The sequence below is a fragment of the Mobula birostris genome, chromosome 7 (genome assembly GCF_030028105.1).
Source record: "Mobula birostris isolate sMobBir1 chromosome 7, sMobBir1.hap1, whole genome shotgun sequence".
NCBI lineage: Eukaryota > Metazoa > Chordata > Chondrichthyes > Myliobatiformes > Myliobatidae > Mobula > Mobula birostris.
In genome coordinates this window covers 39,529,142-39,548,382 of record NC_092376.1, presented here as the reverse complement: position 1 = coordinate 39,548,382, position 19,241 = coordinate 39,529,142, and the positions used below count along the sequence as shown (strand labels likewise).

At 41.8% G+C, this 19,241-nt stretch overlaps 1 protein-coding gene across 6 annotated transcripts in view; it reads left to right on the top strand.

Moving 5' to 3' along the window:
• wdr95 (WD40 repeat domain 95) overlaps window positions 1–19,241 on the top strand; it is a 136,070-nt gene that overhangs the window by 35,025 nt on the left and 81,804 nt on the right. For 3 of the 6 annotated variants that reach the window (XM_072262948.1, XM_072262945.1, XM_072262949.1), the window contains 3 exons: window positions 1,324–1,377; window positions 8,794–8,877; window positions 17,684–17,749. In XM_072262948.1, coding sequence (XP_072119049.1) covers window positions 1,324–1,377; window positions 8,794–8,877; window positions 17,684–17,749 — 204 coding nt within the window. Of the gene's footprint in view, window positions 1–131; window positions 217–1,323; window positions 1,378–8,793; window positions 8,878–17,683; window positions 17,750–19,241 lie in introns of those variants that run through there. The other 3 variants (XM_072262947.1, XM_072262950.1, XM_072262951.1) reach the window with 2 other exon arrangements.

The following is a 19,241-nucleotide window of genomic DNA, read 5'->3' as shown; positions in this document are numbered from 1 at the left end:
TGTTTGGTATAATCCCTCAATATATTCATGGTATTTCTCTATCAGACCAACATGTAATTGGATTCGTTACATTATTGGCCAGAAGGACTGTTTTATTAAAATGGAAAGATGTCTCTGCTCCTACTTTGATACAATGGTTCTCTCAGGTGATACTACGTCTTAGTTTGGAGAAAATCAGAAGTCAAACTTTTGATCCTCGATTGATTTTGAGAAAAGGTGGGGTTCATTTTCCCGCTACTATCATTTGATTTGAGTTAATTAATATGGTTTCCTTCCGATTTTTGTTTAAATGGATTTGAGTTGATGGATTGATGTTTTTCTTTTATGGAAGCTTGTATGACGTTTAGCTCCAGGGTTGTGCTCCCAATGGGGTTTTTTTTTCAGTTTTTTTAGTCAGTAGGGTTTTTTCCCTCTTAGTTAGTAGGGGTTCTTTTTTGCTTTCTCTTTTTCTTTCAAAAAATATTCTTAACACTTTATTTTTTTCTTATTATTATTGATATATTGCTTAGCTTTGTTAGTAGGTTATTTGCTAATTCAATTCTTCATTGTACGTATTGACTTGATTACCTTAATGTATTTTTTGTTGATCTTTAATAATAATTAATAAAAAAGATTTTTAAATGAAATGAAAATGAACAGGGAAACACTAATGTGCCTCTTGAATCTGGTGCATAATTTGTATCTCAAGTTCCCTCTGGAAACATTGGGTGATTACCCCATGTTTGTAAAAGGTAATAATACTTTTACTCTGTAAAAGTAATTTAACTTTGAACTTTAGTACTCCTTCAGAAAAGTTGTCAACCTGAAACATGAAACCGGTTTCTTTCTCGACAGAGGCTGGTTGACCGGCTAAGTGTTTCTAGTATTATCTATTATTAGCAACACGCACAAAAAGTTGGAGGAACTCAGCAGGTCAGGCAGCACCGATGAAGCGAGATAAAGCCTGGTGGTTTCAGGACGAGGCCCTTCGGGTCTCTTAGGCTGTTCTGACTTTCACAGCAAGGAAGCACCAGCTGCATGGAAGCAGTAAACCATTGATGCTATCCGTTAGTTTCTGAACTTGTGCGCATGGAGTGGTGAAATGGAAGTGATAGCAAACAACGGTAAATTTGTTGATTTTACTACAAAAGCTGGGATTTATGAACATGAGTTTCTCAGCCACATGGTTCAGGTGGCATTGTTGCAGGCTGGTACATAGATTACCATCCCCATCCAAAGGAGACACATCAGCTCCCTTCAACAACCCCTAGCACCAGTAGCTTGTATTTTAAGCAAACAACACCAATGATTACATACAAATAACGAGTGCTGTTTTGTTTCCAGATTGAACAAAAGGTCTCCTTGACACATCTGAAGAACATCCAGGCTGCTTTTGAAGTGAGTTTAACTGCAGTTTGCTATCACTATTAAGAATAAATTTCAATCAGACTGCAAGAGAGTGAAGCAACACTAAGCTAAGTGCTCCTGCCTTTTTTCATTATGTCATTATTAATTACGTACCTTATTAATCTTTTTAGCTGAATTAAAATATTGATATTGTTTTATTATATCTTCTCAGTACTATCATTTGTTAGTAACACAAATTATAAAGGCAATTTTTTTCCCAAAAATATATGCAGAGTATAACACTGAAAAAGATTTCTATTCATTGTTTTCATCAGGTTTTGCCAAGTGCAAGGCTGCAAGTGATTGCAAGCATTTTACTAAACCATTACCCTGATGTGGTTGCCTGCATGTTGCAAGGGATGTATAACCATTCTAAAACATCAGACTACAGACCACTTTAATAGATACAAAAAGAATCTGTGTCAAATGAACTGAACAGGGAATTCCGATTACCATTTTGGTTCTGAGCCTGCATCATTAAACTTTGATTAATTGCTCTGGTGGTGGAACCAAGCACCCATGAACAATAGAAGCTGAATTACTCCAAATTACCCACAATGCTTCTGTGGCCGCTCCCTCATCAGCATAACTGTGGCCCTTCCCTTTTGCCTCCCAACACACTGCACCACAATCTCACCCTCAACTTGGTAAACTGCATCAACAAACCTGTTTGAAAACTGATTCTAAAATGATAAATGGGGCAGAGTTTAATTCAGTCAAAGCGGTCAGAGGCCAAATAGCCCATAAAGAGCCCTGAATGATACTTGATTCCAATTCTACACAGAAGGAAATTGTTTTGAAAACACAATAAATGTGGTTTAAAACTGTGGGTGCTTTACATTCTACCAATGGTAAATGCTTTCAAACACTATTTACCATGGTTGGAAGTGTGTAAGCTCCATTAGGTCAAGGAAAGAGTATTTTAGTTGGCCTTGGTTTCATTGTTAATTGTTTTTTTAAGCAACCTATTCTGCAAATACCGCATTACAGACGCAAACAAAATACAGTGAATTCCAGTTATTTGGGCCATCTGTTAATCGGGTAGCTGCTTATTTGGGGAAAACTCTTAAAGAACAAAAACCAATTAAGAAAATAGCCAGGGTTCCCTTCATTTATTTGGAACACTGCGCTGCTTAACTGAGCCAGGGGACTGTTACTGAACAGTTTCTAGTTGGGATCAGTCGTGTACATTTGTGTGGCTGTTAGACACTGCACTGCGCTTAGAGCAAACAGTTTTTAAATAGCATTAGTTGAGTGTCTTTCTGTTCAAAAAAAAAAGTGATTTTTTTTGTCACTGATAGTTGGTGAGAAATAAGTAGTGAGACAATTTAGAACTCTTTTGAGTACTGCAGTTTCAGGTATTGAGGCTTGGAGTTGACAGAAATGACTGAGTGAAAATGAAACCACTTCAATGAAGGAACTATGGACAATGTATAGGTATTGATGATAACCTTGAAAGTTACAATGAAAATGAAGATTTGAAGGATGCAATCATCGACAGAATTGTATGAAGACAGTCTGTTATCTGCATGAGGTGTCTGCACTGATTTTGTTCATTTACAGTCAATCAAAAGAACAGGACAGTATACACTGGCTGAATACCTCCATCAATAACTATAAGAAACTAGCACATAGTGTTATAGTACTGTAGTAGTATGGGTAGAGTTCCAATTTGCACTGTATTTCATTTAAATACAAAATTTGTTCCTCAACTAAATGGAAGTTTGACTTTTTTGTACTTTTTTTTTTAGCTATTTCCATGAAACTTTATCAAATTGGGACAGCCACTTAAATGGGCCAAAAAGTACTGGTCTTGATGTGTCCCAATTAAATGTATGCACAATAGACATTGAATGTGATGTTGCACTGTAGAAGCGCACTAACTAGTCTTGTAGAACTCCCAAATATAGCTGTCATGTAATGTAGCTAAGGTCCTTTAACATTTGTCGGACGATGCTGAGGATGTTCTACGAGCCTGTGGTGGCCAGTGCGATCATGTTTGCTGTTGTGTGCTGGGGCAGCAGGCTGAGGGTAGCAGACACCAACAGAATCAACAAACTCATTCGTAAGGCCAGTGATATTGTGGGGATGGAACTGGACTCTCTGACGGTGGTGTCTGAAAAGAGGATGCTGTCTAAGTTGCATGCCATCTTGGACAATGTCTCCCATCCACTATGTAATGTACTGGTTGGGCACAGGAGTACATTCAGCCAGAGATTCCACCGAGATGCAACACTGAGCATCATAGGAAGTCATTCCTGCCTGTGGCCATCAAACTTTACAACTCCTCCCTGGAGGGTCAGACACCCTGAGCCAATAGGCAGCTCCTGGACTTATTTCCATCTGGCATAATTTACATATTATTATTTAATTATTTATGGTTTTATATTGCTATATTTATACTCTATTCTTGGTTGGTGCAACTGTAATGAAACCCAATTTCCCTCAGGATCAATAAAGTATGACTATGACTAATGCTGTGCTTGAATGATTAGTCCAGAGTGTACAACCCAGAAACTGCTCCATACCATTTTTTGGCCTTGGAATAACACTTTAATACTGATGCTGCATGTCAAAGGTATATGGGGAGACAGAAGTTCAAAAGGAGGCTCATGGTGCAGTGTTTTTGGGCTTCCCTCTGCACCACCAACAAAAACTGTCATTGCTGGTATCCACGCAGCATTTTCAATTGTGATGCAACTTCTCACAGTTGTCAGCATGAAGCTTAGCAGTTGAGGTCTCTGGAGCTCTTTAAGGGATTTTTATAGGCATCCGTTAGTCTCATGAGACCATGGATTTGCGCCTTGGAAAGTTTTCAGGGCGCAGGCCTGGGCAAGGTTGTATGGAAGACCAGTAGTTGCTCATGCTGCAAGTCACTCCTCTCCACGCTACCGATGTTGTCCAAGGGAAGGACATTGGGACCCATACAGCTTGGCACCGGTGTTGTCACAGAGCAATGTGTGGTTAAGTGCCTTGCTCAAAGACACACACGCTGCCTCAGCCAAGGCTCGAACTAGCGACCTTCAAATCACTAGACGAACGCCTTAACCACTTGGCCATGCCCCAAGTCCTAAGAAAACTTCCACCCCATTCCTAGAGTTTACTACTCTTGTCATTGGTTGGACAACCTATGAAGGAATTGTTCCTGACCCCAAGCTATTTTTCACAATCTCCAGGACTGATAAAATTGATCCTACCTGCATTATAGAGCCAAATATTGATTGAGTCAAAAATGAATCTCTTGTTTTCAAAAGATTTATAAAAATAATTGAACAGCCTGACTGAGATTAACTTCAAGACCTGTCTTCTTGGAAAAATTCTCTAAGCACTTGAGGTTTTTGGACTTGCCTTTGTGAGAAGAAAAGTGAATCCATTATAAAAGGATTTCCATCTTGATATTAAATAATATGGGGAAAATCAGTCTCCCTGCTATACCGCTGGCATTTTCGTTCTCAATACGAGTTTCAGAATTTGTACAATGTCAGCTGTGAGGTCTACAAATTGGCTATCAAACCACACTTGCCCAATGCTTTAATAATAATTCATAAAGTAAAGGAATCTAAAAATTTAGACAAATCAATAAATATGTCTACCAGAACTTTATGATTCACCCCGGCCTCTTTCATTAAATGATTCATTTAATGACTGACCAGTTGTTTTCTAACCACTATTAACAACTGAATCCATGAGCCTTTTGGCTAAAATATTAGTAAATGGTGTAAACTTGTCCAACTGTGTTTCATAATAGAAGTTACTTTACCCACCTTCTCCCAAGAGAAAACTCATCGACTAACAAATTGGTGTCTTATTTCGTGGAGCTCAGCTGGATTTAGATCTAGGCCAACCACCATCAATCACATTTGAAATATTGGATGCACTAAAGTCTTGCAATAAAAGTAAATCACATTCTATGTCTACTGATATCAGCCTTGTGATCAGTAATTGCAGATCAAGATTTAAATACATCATGATGCACAGATGTGGCTGTCTTGTCCCATTGCTACTCCCCTGAATTGAATATCTGACTGTGAAGTGCTGACCAATCTACTTAACATGGGAGTTCTCCGCCCTCATTCTGACTACAGAGCAAATCTCACCTCAGGCAAACATCGAGCTAGCATTTGAGAAACTAGCAATTCGCCTTGACAACTGTCGTATTATGGTGGGAGACTTTAATCAGGCTAGCTTGAAGAAGTCTCTGCCTAACTACAATCAGCACATCAGTTGAAACACCAGTGGGGCCCAACACACTCGACCACTGCTATATCACCATCAAGAACATTTACCATTCCATCCCTCACCTGTACTTCTGACCACCTGGCTGTGCTTGAACTGACTAAAGTGGATGGGACTGGTGAAGAAGACCTTGAAGAGCTAGATAGCAGAATTAGAGGAATGAATTTGAATTGCTTTGAGTTGGTAGACTGGCCAATGTTCAAGGATTTGTCTGCAGATCTAAATGGGCCTCACCTTCTGGATTTTTGATTCGACCAATCCTAGGCACCAATCCCAAGACCTGCCAAACCCTAGGCCTCTAACACCAATTTCACCGATTCATAAACACGGGGTCATTGGAATTCTTTTCTCCTGCTCACATGGAACTCCAATTCCAGAACCTGCTGACAACCAGCTGACTTTGGGGGAACACACATCAAAGTTGCTGGTGAATGCAGCAGGCCAGGCAGCATCTCTAGGAAGAGGTACAGTCGACATTTCTGGCCGAGACTCTTTGTCAGGATGTCCTTCATTAGTCCTGATGAAGGGTCTCGGCCCGAACGTCGACTGTACCTCTTCCTAGAGATGCTGCCTGGCCTGCTGCGTTCACCAGCAACTTTGATGTGTGTTGCTTGAATTTCCAGCATCTGCAGAATTCCTCGTGGTTGACTTTGAGGGAGACCCCTGTTCACTCTCTGCCAGTCTGATATCCAACACCCGACCACAGATGTCCTATATCCATGTTATGGATTTTTGATCGCAGAGCAGAGACTTAGACTCTGGTCTGACAAATAATTCCCCCTAAACCTTAATCTGACCCCTAACTCACTTGTCTGTCCCCTAAGCCATCCAGTTAAAAAAAACAACTAAATCTGCACTGTGACGGAAGAAATGTGGCAAATGTTCAGGGGATATTTGCATGGGGTTCTGCATAGGTACGTTCCAATGAGATGGGGAAAGGATAGTAAGGTTCAGGAATCGTGGTGTACAAAGGCTGTTGTAAATCTAGTCAAGACGAAAAGAAGAGTTTACGAAAGGTTCAAAGAGCTAGGTAATGATAGAGATCTAGAAGGTTAAAAGACTAGCAGAAAGGAGCTTAAGAAAGAAATTAGGAGAGCCAGAAGAGGTCATGAGAAGGCCTTGGCAGATTAAGGAAAACCCCAAGGCATTCTACAAGTATGTGAAAAGCAAGACGATAAGACATGAGAGAATAGGAACAATCAAATGTGACAGTGGAAAAGTGTGTATGGAACCGAAGGAGAGAGCAGAGGTGCTTAATGAGTACTTTGCTTCAGTATTAACTACGGAAAAAGATCTTGGCGTTTGTAGGGATGACTTACAGAAAACTGAAAAGCTTGAGCATGTAGATATTAAGAAAGAGGATGGGCTGGAGCTTTTGGAAAGTCACTTGGACTGGACGACATGTACCCAGGCTACTGTGGGAGGCAAGGGAGGTGTTTTGCTGAGCCTCTGGCGATGATCTTTGCATCATCAGTGGGGACAGGAGAGGTTCCGGAGGATTGGAGCGTTGTTCCCTTATTCAAGAAAGGGAGTAAAGATAGCCCAGGAAATTATAGACCAGTGAGTCTTACTTCAGTGGTCGGTAAGTTGAAGGAGAAGATCCTGAGAGACAGGATTTATGAAGATTTGGACAGGCATTATATGATTAGGAATAGTCAGTGTGGCTTTGTGAAAGGCAGGTTGTGCCTTACGAGCCTGATTGAATTTTTTGAGGATGTGACTAAACACATTGATAAAGGTAAAGTAGTAGATGCGGTGTATATGGATTTCAGCAAGGCATTTGACAAGGTACCCCATGCAAGGCTTATTGAGAAAGTAAGGAGCCATGGGATCCAAGGGAACATTGCTTTGTGGATCCAGAACTGGCTTGCCCACAGGAGGCAAGGAGTGGTTGTAGACGGGTCATATTCTTCATGGAGGTTGGTCACCAGTGGTGTGTCTCAGGGATCTGTTCTGGGACCCCCTACTTTTTAAATGACCTGGATGAAGAAGTGGAGGGATGGGTTAGTAAATTTGCTGATGACACAAAGGTTGGAGGTGTTGTGGATAGAGTGGAGGACTGTCAGAGGTTACAGTGGGACATTGATAGGATGCAAAATTGAGCTTTGAAGTAGCAGATGGAGTTCAACCTAGATAAGTGTGAGGTGGTTCGTTTTGGTAGGTCAAATATGGTAACAGAATACAATGTTAATGGTAAGACTCTTGGCAGTGTGGAGAATCAGAGGGATCTTGGGGTCAAAGTCTATAGGACACCCAAAACTGCTGCGCAGGTTGACTCTGTGGTTAAGAAGGCATATGGTGTATTGGCCTTCATCAATTGTGGGCTTGAGTTTAGGAGCTGAGAGGTAATGTTGCAGCAATCTAGGACCCTGATCAGACCCCACTTGGAGTACTGTGCTCAGTTCTGGTCGCCTCATTATAGGAAGGATGTGGAAACCATAGAAAGGGTGCAGAGGAGATTTACAAGGATGTTGCCTGGATTTGGGAGCATGCCTATGAGAATAGGTTGAATGAACTCGGCCTTTTTTCCTTGGAGCGACGGAGGATGAGAGGTGACCTGATAGAGGTGTATAAGATGATGAGACTCATTGATCGTGTGGATAGTCAGAGGCTTTTTCCCAGGGCTGAAATGGCTAGCATGAGAGGGCAAAGTTTTAAGGTGCTTGGAAGTAGGTACAGAGGAGATGTCAGAGGTAAGTTTTTTATGCAGAGAATGGTGAGTGTGTGGAATGGGCTGCCTTTGGTGGTGGTGGAGGTGGATACGATAGGGTCTTTTACAAATCTCCTGGATGGATACATGGAGCTCAGAAAAATAGAGGGCTATGGGTAATCCTAGGTAATTTCTCAGGTAAGTACATGTTCAGCACAGTTTTGTGGGCCGAAGGGCCTGTATTGTGCTGTAGATTTTCTATGTTTCTATGTTTTAGCTTAGTGCTACCTTGAAGCAGTTGTGCTCCCTTGTAATAATTGTGTACAGTTGGTTTATATTTCTCTTGTGAATGATGTCAAGTGCCTACAAGTTTTTCATTATATCTGTACATATGACAAAAATCTTGACTTTGACTTTGAGATGTAAATAAATTATTTATGACCATCTGAGCTCAATTAACTCAGTTGTAATCGGGGGTTTGATCAGTGGAAAAGAAATCCCAATTTGCTTCTGTTCTTTAGGAATTTGAAAGTGATGGCAGATCACTGTTGGATGTAAAAGCATTCAAGCTGATAATGAAGAAATGTCTGGGATACCGTGGCATAGTAAGTGTAGGAAACTTGGATTGTATACATTTATACACCTTCACTATTTTTCCTTCCTGTGAGAATGTTTCACTGCAATTGGGGGATGAAATTTTCTCTTAAAATTAATTGTGACAATTAAAGCAGCAGTAATAATACAGAAACCTGTAATTAAAGCACAATGAAAGACTTAATTGCCTTGTTCTGAGTTAATTGTCTTATCTGGAATTGATATATAAATCAAATGGTGCTCAATGCCTCAATGGAAATATGAGAAAAACAAATGCTTCATCTAAGCACCAAATAGGGTATAATATTTGGGTATTCAGTACTGTGTAAAAGCCTTGGGTATATAAACACCAGGCAAGGTCATTTGATTCCAAAAAATTGGTTTATTGATCATTACAGAATGTCTCTCTGGTGCCTCCTGCTCCCTCTTTTCTCCCTTTCCCTTTTCCCAACCATGATTCCCTTCTTCCCGCCCCCTTCCCACTCTCAGTCCACAATCGAGACCATAACAGAATCAGGTTTATCATCACTCACATATGTTGCGAAATATGTTTTAGTTTGCAGCAGCAGTATCGTGCAATACGTAACATTATTCCAGTACTGTGCAAAAGTCTTATGCAACGTAGCTATATATATTTGCCTCAGACTTTTCCACAGAACTGTACTCTGAATTTTATACATGTAGATTAATACTAACTAGTTCCAAGTGGTTAGAAATTATACCAATCATTCCATATACTTTACATTTTTCCTGGTATGAATTCATTAGTGTAATTCCTGGGTCAGCTTTGGTGTTGGATGTGAGGATTCTAGTATACAGAAAATTGTAATTGGGTTGAGATGTGTATGTGATAGGAAAATGACTCATTTGGAGGATGAAATTTTTTGCTTCATTTGAAAAGATACTTTAGCCAATTGACAACCTTTACCATGAGTTAGAAGTGACAGGTATAGGTTGAGTTGGAGGAAACTCTACACGGAATTGTGAGGAAGTCAGCAGAAAAAGGGCAGTAACCTAGCTCTCCTGATCTCCGTTTGAAAGCACGCGTCAATGGCTTGAATATTGGCTATTCCATGGGAACCTACTATTGTAGCATGTACAGCAAGAATTGAATGCAACTTTGCTGTTAACTCTTGGGCAAGGTGACTTAAAGTATGAAATAATTAGGACTAGTCAGCTGTTCCTGATTATGCCTTTGGGGTTATTTCTGCAATGGATTTGAGATAGCTGTATGCATTAGTGGGTAATGTACTTGATTCCCTGTCTGCATCAGCAATGTTTTGGAGCAGCCTCACTCTTGGGGATAATCTTTCATGCTTGATTCACAATTAGAATTTTCTCATTCATGTATAGCCAAGGTTCTGCGATCCGACCAACATTACCACTTATTGCAGTTTAGAAACATAGAAAACCTACAGCACAATACAGGCCCTTCGGCCCACAGAGTTGTGCCGAACATGTCCCAACCGTAGAAATTACTAGGCTAACCTATAGCCCTCTATTTTACTAAGCTCCATGTACCTATCTAAAAGTCTCTTAAAAGACCCTATCCTATCCGCCTCCACCACCGTTGCCGGCAGCCCATTCCACGTACTCACCACTCTCTGAGTGAAAAAACTTGCCCCTGACATCTCCTCTGTACTCCCCAGCACCTTAAACCTGTGTCCTCTTGTGGCAACCATTCCAGCCCTGGGAAAAAGCCTCTGACTATCCACACAATCAATGCCTCTCACCATCTTATACACCTCTATCAGGTCACCTCTCATCCTCCATCGCTCCAAGGAGGAAAGGCCGAGTTCACACAACCTATTCTCATAAGGCATGCTCCCCAATCCAGGCAACATCCTTCTAAATCTCCTCTGCACCCTTTCTATGGCTTCCACATCCTTCCTGTAGTGAGGCAACCGGAACTGAGCGCAGTACTCCAAGTGTGATCTGACCAGGGTCCTATATAGCTAGAACATTACCTCTCGGCTCCTAAATTCAATTCCACAATTGATGAAGGCCAATGCACCATATGCCTTCTTAACCACAGAGCCAACCTGCGCAGCTGCTTTGAGTGTCCTATGGACTCAGACCCCAAGATCCCTCTGATCCTCCACACTGCTAAGAGTCTTACCATTAATACTATATCCTGCCATCATATTTGACCTACCAAAATGAACCACTTCACACTTATCTGGGTTGAACTCCATCTGCCACTTCTCAGCCCAGTTTTTCATCCAATCAATGTCCCACTGTAATTTCTGACAGCCCTCCACACTATCCACAACACCTCCAACCTTTGTGTCATCAGCAAACTTACTAACCCATGGCTCCACTTCCTCATCCAGGTCATTTATAAAAATCACAAAGAGTAAGGGTCCCAGAACAGATCCCACTGGAGCTTAAGAAGGAAATTAGGAGAGCCAGAAGGGGCCATGAGAAGGCCTTGGTGGGCAGGATTAAGGAAAACCCCAAGGCATTCTACAAATATGTGATGAGCAAGAGGATAAGACGTGAAAGAATAGGACCTATCAAGTGTGACAATGGGAAAGTATGTATGGAACCGGAGGAAATAGCAGAGGTACTTAATTAGCATTTCAGTATTCACTGGTGACTGACCTCCATGCAGAATATGACCTGTCTACAACCACTCTTTGCCTTCTGTGGGCAAGCCAATTCTGGATCCACAAAGCAATGGCCCCTTGGATCCCATGCCTCCTTACTTTCTCAATAAGCCTTGCATGGGGTACCTTATCAAATGCCTTGCTGTAAATCCATATACACTACATCTACTGCTCTTCCTTCATCAATGTGTTTAGCCACATCCTCAAAAAATTCAATCAGGCTCATAAGGCATGACCTGCCCTTGACAAAGCCATGCTGACTACTCCTAATCATATCATACCTCTCCAAGTGTTCATAAATCCTGCCTCTCAGGATCTTCTCCAACAATTTACCAACCACTGAGTTAAGACTCACTGGTCTATAATTTTCCCTGGGCTATATCTACTCCCTTTCTTGAATAAAGAAACAACATCCGTAATCCTCCAATCCTCCGGAACCTCTCCCGTTCCCACTGATGATGCAAAGATCATCGCCAGAGGCTCAGCAATCTCCTTCCTCACCTCCCACAGTAGCTTGGGGTACATCTCATCCGGTCCCTGCGACGTATCCAACTAGATGCTTTCGAAAAGCTCCAGCACATCCTCTTTCTTAATATCTACATGCTCAAGCTTTTCAGTCTGCTGCGACATCACTACAATCACCAAGATCCTTTTCCATAGTGAATACTGAAGTAAAGTATTAATTAAGTACCTCTGCTATTTCCTCCGGTTCCATACATACTGTCACACTTGATAGGTCCTATTCTTTCAGATCTTATCCTCTTGCTCTTCACATACTTGTAGAATGCCTTGGGGTTTTCCTTAATCCTGCCCACCAAGGCCTTCTCATAGGCCCTTCTGACTCTCCTAATTTCCTTCTTAAGCTCTTTCCTCTTAGCCTTATAATCTTCTCGATCTCTAACATTACCTAGCTCTCTGAACCTTTTGTAAGCTTTTCTTTTCTTCTTGACTGGATTCATTACAGCCTTTGTACACCACGGTTCCTGCACCTAACCATAACTTCCCTGTCTCATTGGAACGTACCTATGCAGAACTCCACACAAATATCCCCTGAACATTTGCCACATTTCTTCCGTACTTTTCCCTGAGAACATCTGTTTCCAATTTAAGCCTCCAATTTCCTGCCTAATAGCCTCATTATTCCCCTTACTCCAATTAAACGCTTTTCTAACTTGTCTGTTCCTCTCTCTCTCTCCAGTGTTATTGTAAAGGAGATAGAATTATGATCACTATCTCCAAAATGCTCTCCCACTGAGAGATCTGACACCTTACTTGGTTCATTTCCCAATACCAGATCAAGTACATCCTCTCCTCTTATAGGCTTATCTACATATTGTGTCAAGGTACCTTCCTGAACACACCTAACAAACTCCACCCCATCTAAACCCCTTGCTCTAGGGAGTTCCAATCGATATTTAGGAAATTAAAATCTCCCATCATGACAGCTCTTATTATTACACCTTTCCAGGATCTGTTTCCCTATCTGCTCCTCGATATCCCTGTTACTATTGGGCAGCCTATAAAAAACACCCAGTAAAGTTATTGACCCCTTCCTGTTCCTAACCTCCACCCACAGAGACTCCGTAGACAATCCCTCCAGGGTGTCCACCTTTTCTGCAGCTGTGACACTATCTCTGATCAACAGTGCCACGCACCCACCTCTTTTGCCTCCCTCCCTGTCCTTTCTGAAACATCTAAAACCTGGCACTTGAAGTAACCATTCCTGTCCCTGAGCCATCCACGTCCCTGTAATGGCCACCACATCATAACTCCAAGTACTGATCCACACTCTAAGCTCATCCGTTTTGCTCACAACACTCCTTGCATTAAAATAGACACATCTCAAACCTTTGGTCTGAGCACGTCCCTTCTCTATCACCTGCTTATCCTTCCTCTCGCACTGTCTCCAAGCTTTCTCTACTTGTGAGCCAACCTCCTCTTCCCCAGTCTCTTCAGTTTGGTTCCGACCCCCAACAATTCTAGTTTAAACTCTCTCCAGTAGGCTTAGCAAACCTCCCCGCCAGGATATTGGTCCCCCTGGGACTCAAGTGCAACCCGTCCTTTTTGTACGGGTAATACCTGCCCCAAAAGAGGTCCCAATGATCCAGAGATCTGAATCCCTGCCCTCTGCTCCAAACCCTCAGTCACACATTTATCCTCCACTTTATTCTATTCCTGTACTTACTGTCGCGTGACACAGGCAGTAATCCCGAGATTACTACCTTTGTGGTCTTGTTTCTCAATTTCCTTCCTAACTCCCTGTAGTCTTTTTTCAGGACCTCTTCCCTTTTCCAACCTATGTCATTGGTACCAATATGTACCACGACCTCTGGTTGTTCTCCCTCCCACTGCAGGATATCTTGGACACGATCTGAAACATCGCAGACCCTGGCACTTGGGAGGCAAACTACAGTCTGAGTTTCTTTCCTGCGTCCACAGAATCGCCTGTCTGTCCTCCTAACTATAGAGTCCCCTATCGCTGCTGCCATCCTCTTCCCTTCCCTACCCTTCTGAGCCACAGGGCCAGACTCTGTGCCAGAGGCACGGCCACTATTGCTTCACCCCCAACAGTAATCAAACAGGAGTACTTATTGTCAAGGGGTACAGCCACAGGGTTACTGTCTAGTACCTGACCCTTCTCTTCCCTTTCCTGACTGTGACCCACTTGTCTGTCTCCCATGGCCCTGGTGTAACCACCTGCCTATAACTCCTTTCTATCACCTCCTTGCTCTCCCTGACCATGCGAAGGTCATCGAGCTGCATCTCCAGTTCCCTAACTCGGTCCCTTAGGAGCTGCAGCTCAACACACCTAGTGCAGAAATGGCTGTCCGTGAGGCTGGGAGACTCCAGGACCCAGCTTGGAGTCCAGAGCACAGAAAATTGGCCTCACACTCATACTACTTCCTTTCTGCAATTAACACAGGTAAACCTACCTCTCCTCTTCCCGTTACCACCTAAGCCCGTTGAGCTGAAGCCCTATCACTCTGCTGCCTCTCACTCCACTGCCCACTGGATATGGCGGTCTTCTTTTTAAACCTTTCACACTCTACTGGCTGATGTCACGCGCCTGCGCAGTCTCGCCTCTCTTTTATCCTGAATAGTAAAAAAACTCGCTTCGCTCCGAAAAATCAGCCGTTCACTCGCAGCCTTCTTGCTCCGAATCTTCTTTCAAGCCAATCACCATGACCCTCAATTTCCTGATTGTTCAAGGATTTATCAATCTCCATCTCAAACATATCTAATAATCTACCCTCCATCACTCTCAGGGAAGATTATTTCCAGAGACTAATATGCTTGGAGCATTTTGTTGCTGAAGATTGTAACCAGGCAAAGTTGCATGGAAAATTGGACTGATATCTGCTTCATCATTTGCTTTGTGATGTATGGAGATTTCTGGGAGAAAAGGTGATTGTCAATGTAACATAAGGAGAGAGAGCATTGATTCATCCCAACAGTTGTACACACAAGTTGCTGAAAATCTCCCATAGCTAACTGAACTGGTTGTCCCTAGTTGCTAGGAAAACAGCCAGTAACACAGAATCCTTAAAGGGTTAATGAAGAATAATCAATGATGGATGTGCAAGTCATTTTGATGACTGGGTTTTTTTTTCTTAATACTGGTTTTAATTTGTTGGCCTACTATGTGAGTTGTTGAAAAAGGAGGTGCAAAGCAAAACAGTGGTTGCTCAGCAGTCTGTACTTGCGTGCTAGTACTCTCAAGGGAGCATCTACTGATAAAAGTGGACATATGACCTCCTGTTAGAGGATTATCGGTTCTGGATGTTCCCATCTGGAAGGAGTTGTGATTGCTGACAGTGATAGTGGATAATCCTTTGGTATCGCCTAATTCACAGTATTACTTGTTGGTTATCTGTGAGGAGATTAAGATACTGCAGAGAGATGGGTGAGCATGCACATCGATTGTTTGTTCCCCTCCATAGACGCTGTCTGACCAGCTGAGTTCCTCCAGAATTTTGTGTGTTGCTCTAGATTTCTAGCATCTACCGAATCTTTTTCTTATGTGTGTGTGTGTATGGTAGTGGATAGAGTGCACTGGAGGAAAATTACCTGTAGGTTTCCTATCACCGAGGAACAGCTGATCACCCATTTCTCACCCAGCCTGATTTGGGAATGAGGAGAAGCGTATTAGTCTCTGGAAATAATCTTCCCTGAGGGTGATGGAGGGCAGATTATTAGATATGTTTAAGATGGAAATTGATAATGCCTTAAACAATCAGGAAATTGAGGGTCATGGGGATTGGCTTGAAAGAAGAATTCAAACCCACATGGATCAGTCATGATCATATTGAATGGACAGGCAAGCTTGAAGAGTTGGGTGACCTACTCGTGCTCTAATTCTCTTCTGTTATCGTGTAAAGTTAACCATTATTCTTATCACCCCAATGCCAAACCAAATATGTTCAAAGTGATTAACTTTGGCACGAATACCAATTTCTCCAACTTTGGGTAATTCGTCCTCCTTCCACCTTATCAATTTTTCCATTTTCCCATCATCTTCTCCTCACCTGCCCATCACCTCCCTCTGGCGTCCCTCATCCTTCCCTTTCTTCACCATCTTCTCCTATCAGATTCCTCCTCTTCAGCTCTTTACCTCCTCTTCCTATCACCTCCTAGCTTCTCACTTCATTTCCCTTCCCCCACCCAGCCACATCACCTGGTTTCACCTATCTCCTGCCATTTTGCACCCTTCCCCTCCCCACACCTGCTTCCCCCTTCCTTTCCTGCCCTGATGAAGGGTCTCAGCCTGAAACTTTGACTATTCCTTTCCACAGATGCTCCTGACCTACTGAGTTCCTGTAGCATTTTGTGTGTGTTGTTTGTGTTCAAAATGACAGTGTTCAGTGGTAAACGTTGGATGGTGTGGTGCAAGAACCAGAGTTAAGCCTCCTGTGGTTCCTTTTAAACTTCATCCACTGTGGGTGGGGTTGCTGGCTGATTAAATTACTATCCCACTGCAGTCCAAATCTTCACTTGTTGCAATGACTCTACAACACATTGCTTAAAACTCTGTCTATTTCTAGTCATCATGCAGCAGAAACAAACACTAATTTCAGAGAGGGTCCGATGAAGAGTGGTGAAAGGTAATAATAATTGAAGAAAGACTAGAAAAGCTCAATATTTCCTAGCCTGGAAATGACAACTGGAAAAAAAGAGCATGTGACAAAGTAAATTCAAGCACAATATTCTTGTAGTGTTGAACATTTGGAATAAAACAGGAGGTGGAGAGTGACGATGATTTATGGAGATGTTGAGATCTGAGCCCCATTGTTTATTGGAAGGTCTATTTTCTTTCAGTAAGAAGGATGTGTGTTCGAACACAGTGGCTTCTACGGGGTCAACCAAATATGTTATTGTCCTTTCTAAGCATGTTTTTTTATGATCGCAAGACCCTACTGGACATTAAGAACTTAAAGTACCGCAGGAGTACCTCATTAGTGAGTTACTCATTGGCAGAGAAACTGAAGGAGCTGAAATTGGATCGTGCTGCTCCCTGCATCAGAGAGGCGTCGGAGAAGTCAGTGTGTGAAGGCGGTGCTCAACCTAACAGCGAGTGATCGCAAGACCTTCTCAGACATTATTAATATGGAATGCTGCAAGTCCGATTCACAGATCTTTTTGGCGGATGGTAGGGGCGGTAAGTGGGGGAGCTGTGTGGCCTTGGTGATAGCAAGGACTAGGCCTCAAGCTGCAGCTGCCCCAGAGAAAGGCATTAGAGTCTTTGCGCTCCACTAGAGGTCGTGTGGTGAGGTTTCAAGTGGGAGTCAGTGCTGCCCCCCCCCCCCCCCAGTGTTCCCTTGACAGAAGACAAAGCTGTGTTATGTTTGACTGCAGACTGCTGCAACATCCATAGACTCGGGGTCTTGGACTAGTTTTTTTTTTGTGCCACTGTATTTTACTGATATCTTGTACGTGCTTGTTGTGTTATATGTGCTGTATGTGTTTCATGTCATGTGTGACTGTTGGTACTGCATTTTGCTCCTTGGCCTCAGGATAACACTGTTTTGTTGGCTTTATTCACATATGGTTGAATGACAATTAAACTTGAACTATATATTTAGAATTGACTTTCCAAAGACATTGAGAGCCTTCCTTAATGTTTTTCATGACCTTATTACTGTAGCTGTGACCTAGTTTGATAATGCCAGTGTTATTTTCAGATAATTAATTTTACTGTTTTTCATTCTAGCATGATGACCAAATAGAAGAACTTTTCAGGAAGATTGATTATTCTGCAAATGGTCAAATTGGATGGGTATGTCCAAATACTGCAGAACTAGGCAACTTAATTTGAGTTCTGCAGTTCTGAGAGGCTGAAACTAATTTTGGATCTTGTATACACAGAAAGATTTTGTGTGCATTAAATTAACCTGTATGTTGAATCTATTTCCTCAATAAGTTCAAGAAATTTTTTCTTTTATTGTAATTTTCTCATTTTTAAACAAAAATGAACGAAGTGATAAAATTTCAAAGAAAACTTTCAAACAAGGGTGAGAGGTAAATGAGAGCACAGTGTTAAAATCGCACGCTTATGGTTGTTGTGAAGTGGATCTTTTCTGAGTCCGTCTGCCCATCAGTGTGTCATCAGCATTTATTGCCTATTGCAGTCAAATCTGCAATTTCTTTCCTTTTGCCTCTATTGTATTGAGAAATTAGTTGAATTCACAAACTGAATTAAAATATTAAGCTGCTTAGTGTAAATTAGGCAGATATTCATGACAAGGACAAATATATTAAATAAATTATTTAATTAAGGGCATTTTCAAATGATTAATAGCAACATATGAAAGAAAAGTTGATAATTCCTTTCACCAATTACTCATTTAATAGTTCCATTATGGCATGGTTCCCTGCTCAAGATAGATAATTTATTCTCCATGGACTGCACTTTCTTGTGTTATTATCCCTCAGGCCCAATCTATTATAATAAGGCTGCTTCCTTTATCAGTATTACTGTCTGTTCAAGGCCATGATGCTTGCAGTTTTGTCCCTGCAAAGAGTGGAGCTGAATAATAACAGCAGGCCTTACAGAAGCTCTACTTTCAAATTGCGCTGCGGAGCAAGGATTTTCAAATCTATTAACGTGATAGTATTTTGTTTAAAATAATGAGGAGAAAAACATCTGATGAACATAATAATATTCGTTTCTAATATAGAAGAGCATGATTTTGACCTCAAAAGCTCTCTTTGGAAATGATCTTAATCTGGACTTTATCAAGGACAACTGATTTGTTGTCCAGCTGCTGATGATGGAAACTGAGCACCGCAGCACAAGAACAAATACATCACAGGGATGTCTATTTAAATGCAACAGATTTATGTGGTGTCAGTATATCATTTCTGATATTTCTTCTCCAGGCGGTTATAATGTAAACTTTTCTGACATACTCTTTGATTTAAATGTGGCAGAATTGTAGTGGAATTTAGAAATCTGGCCAGGACCCAGAGACTCCAAATCCTCTCTGTCAAATATCTGCTCCCACCAAGATGAGCAGGAGCCTAACTGCCACCTACTGAGGTGCACTCCAAATAACTTGGTCCTACTTCAATTACTCCACTTGGGGAAGGTCCTTCCCGCCTATAATAGATCACGCAGGCACATAAGGCTGTAAGGTACAAAAGCAGGATTAGGCCATTTGTCCATCAAGTCTGCTCTGCCATTTCATCATGGCTGATCCATTTTCCCTTTCACCCCAATCTCCTGCCTTCTTCCCATATCCTTTCACGCCCTGACTAATCAAGAATCT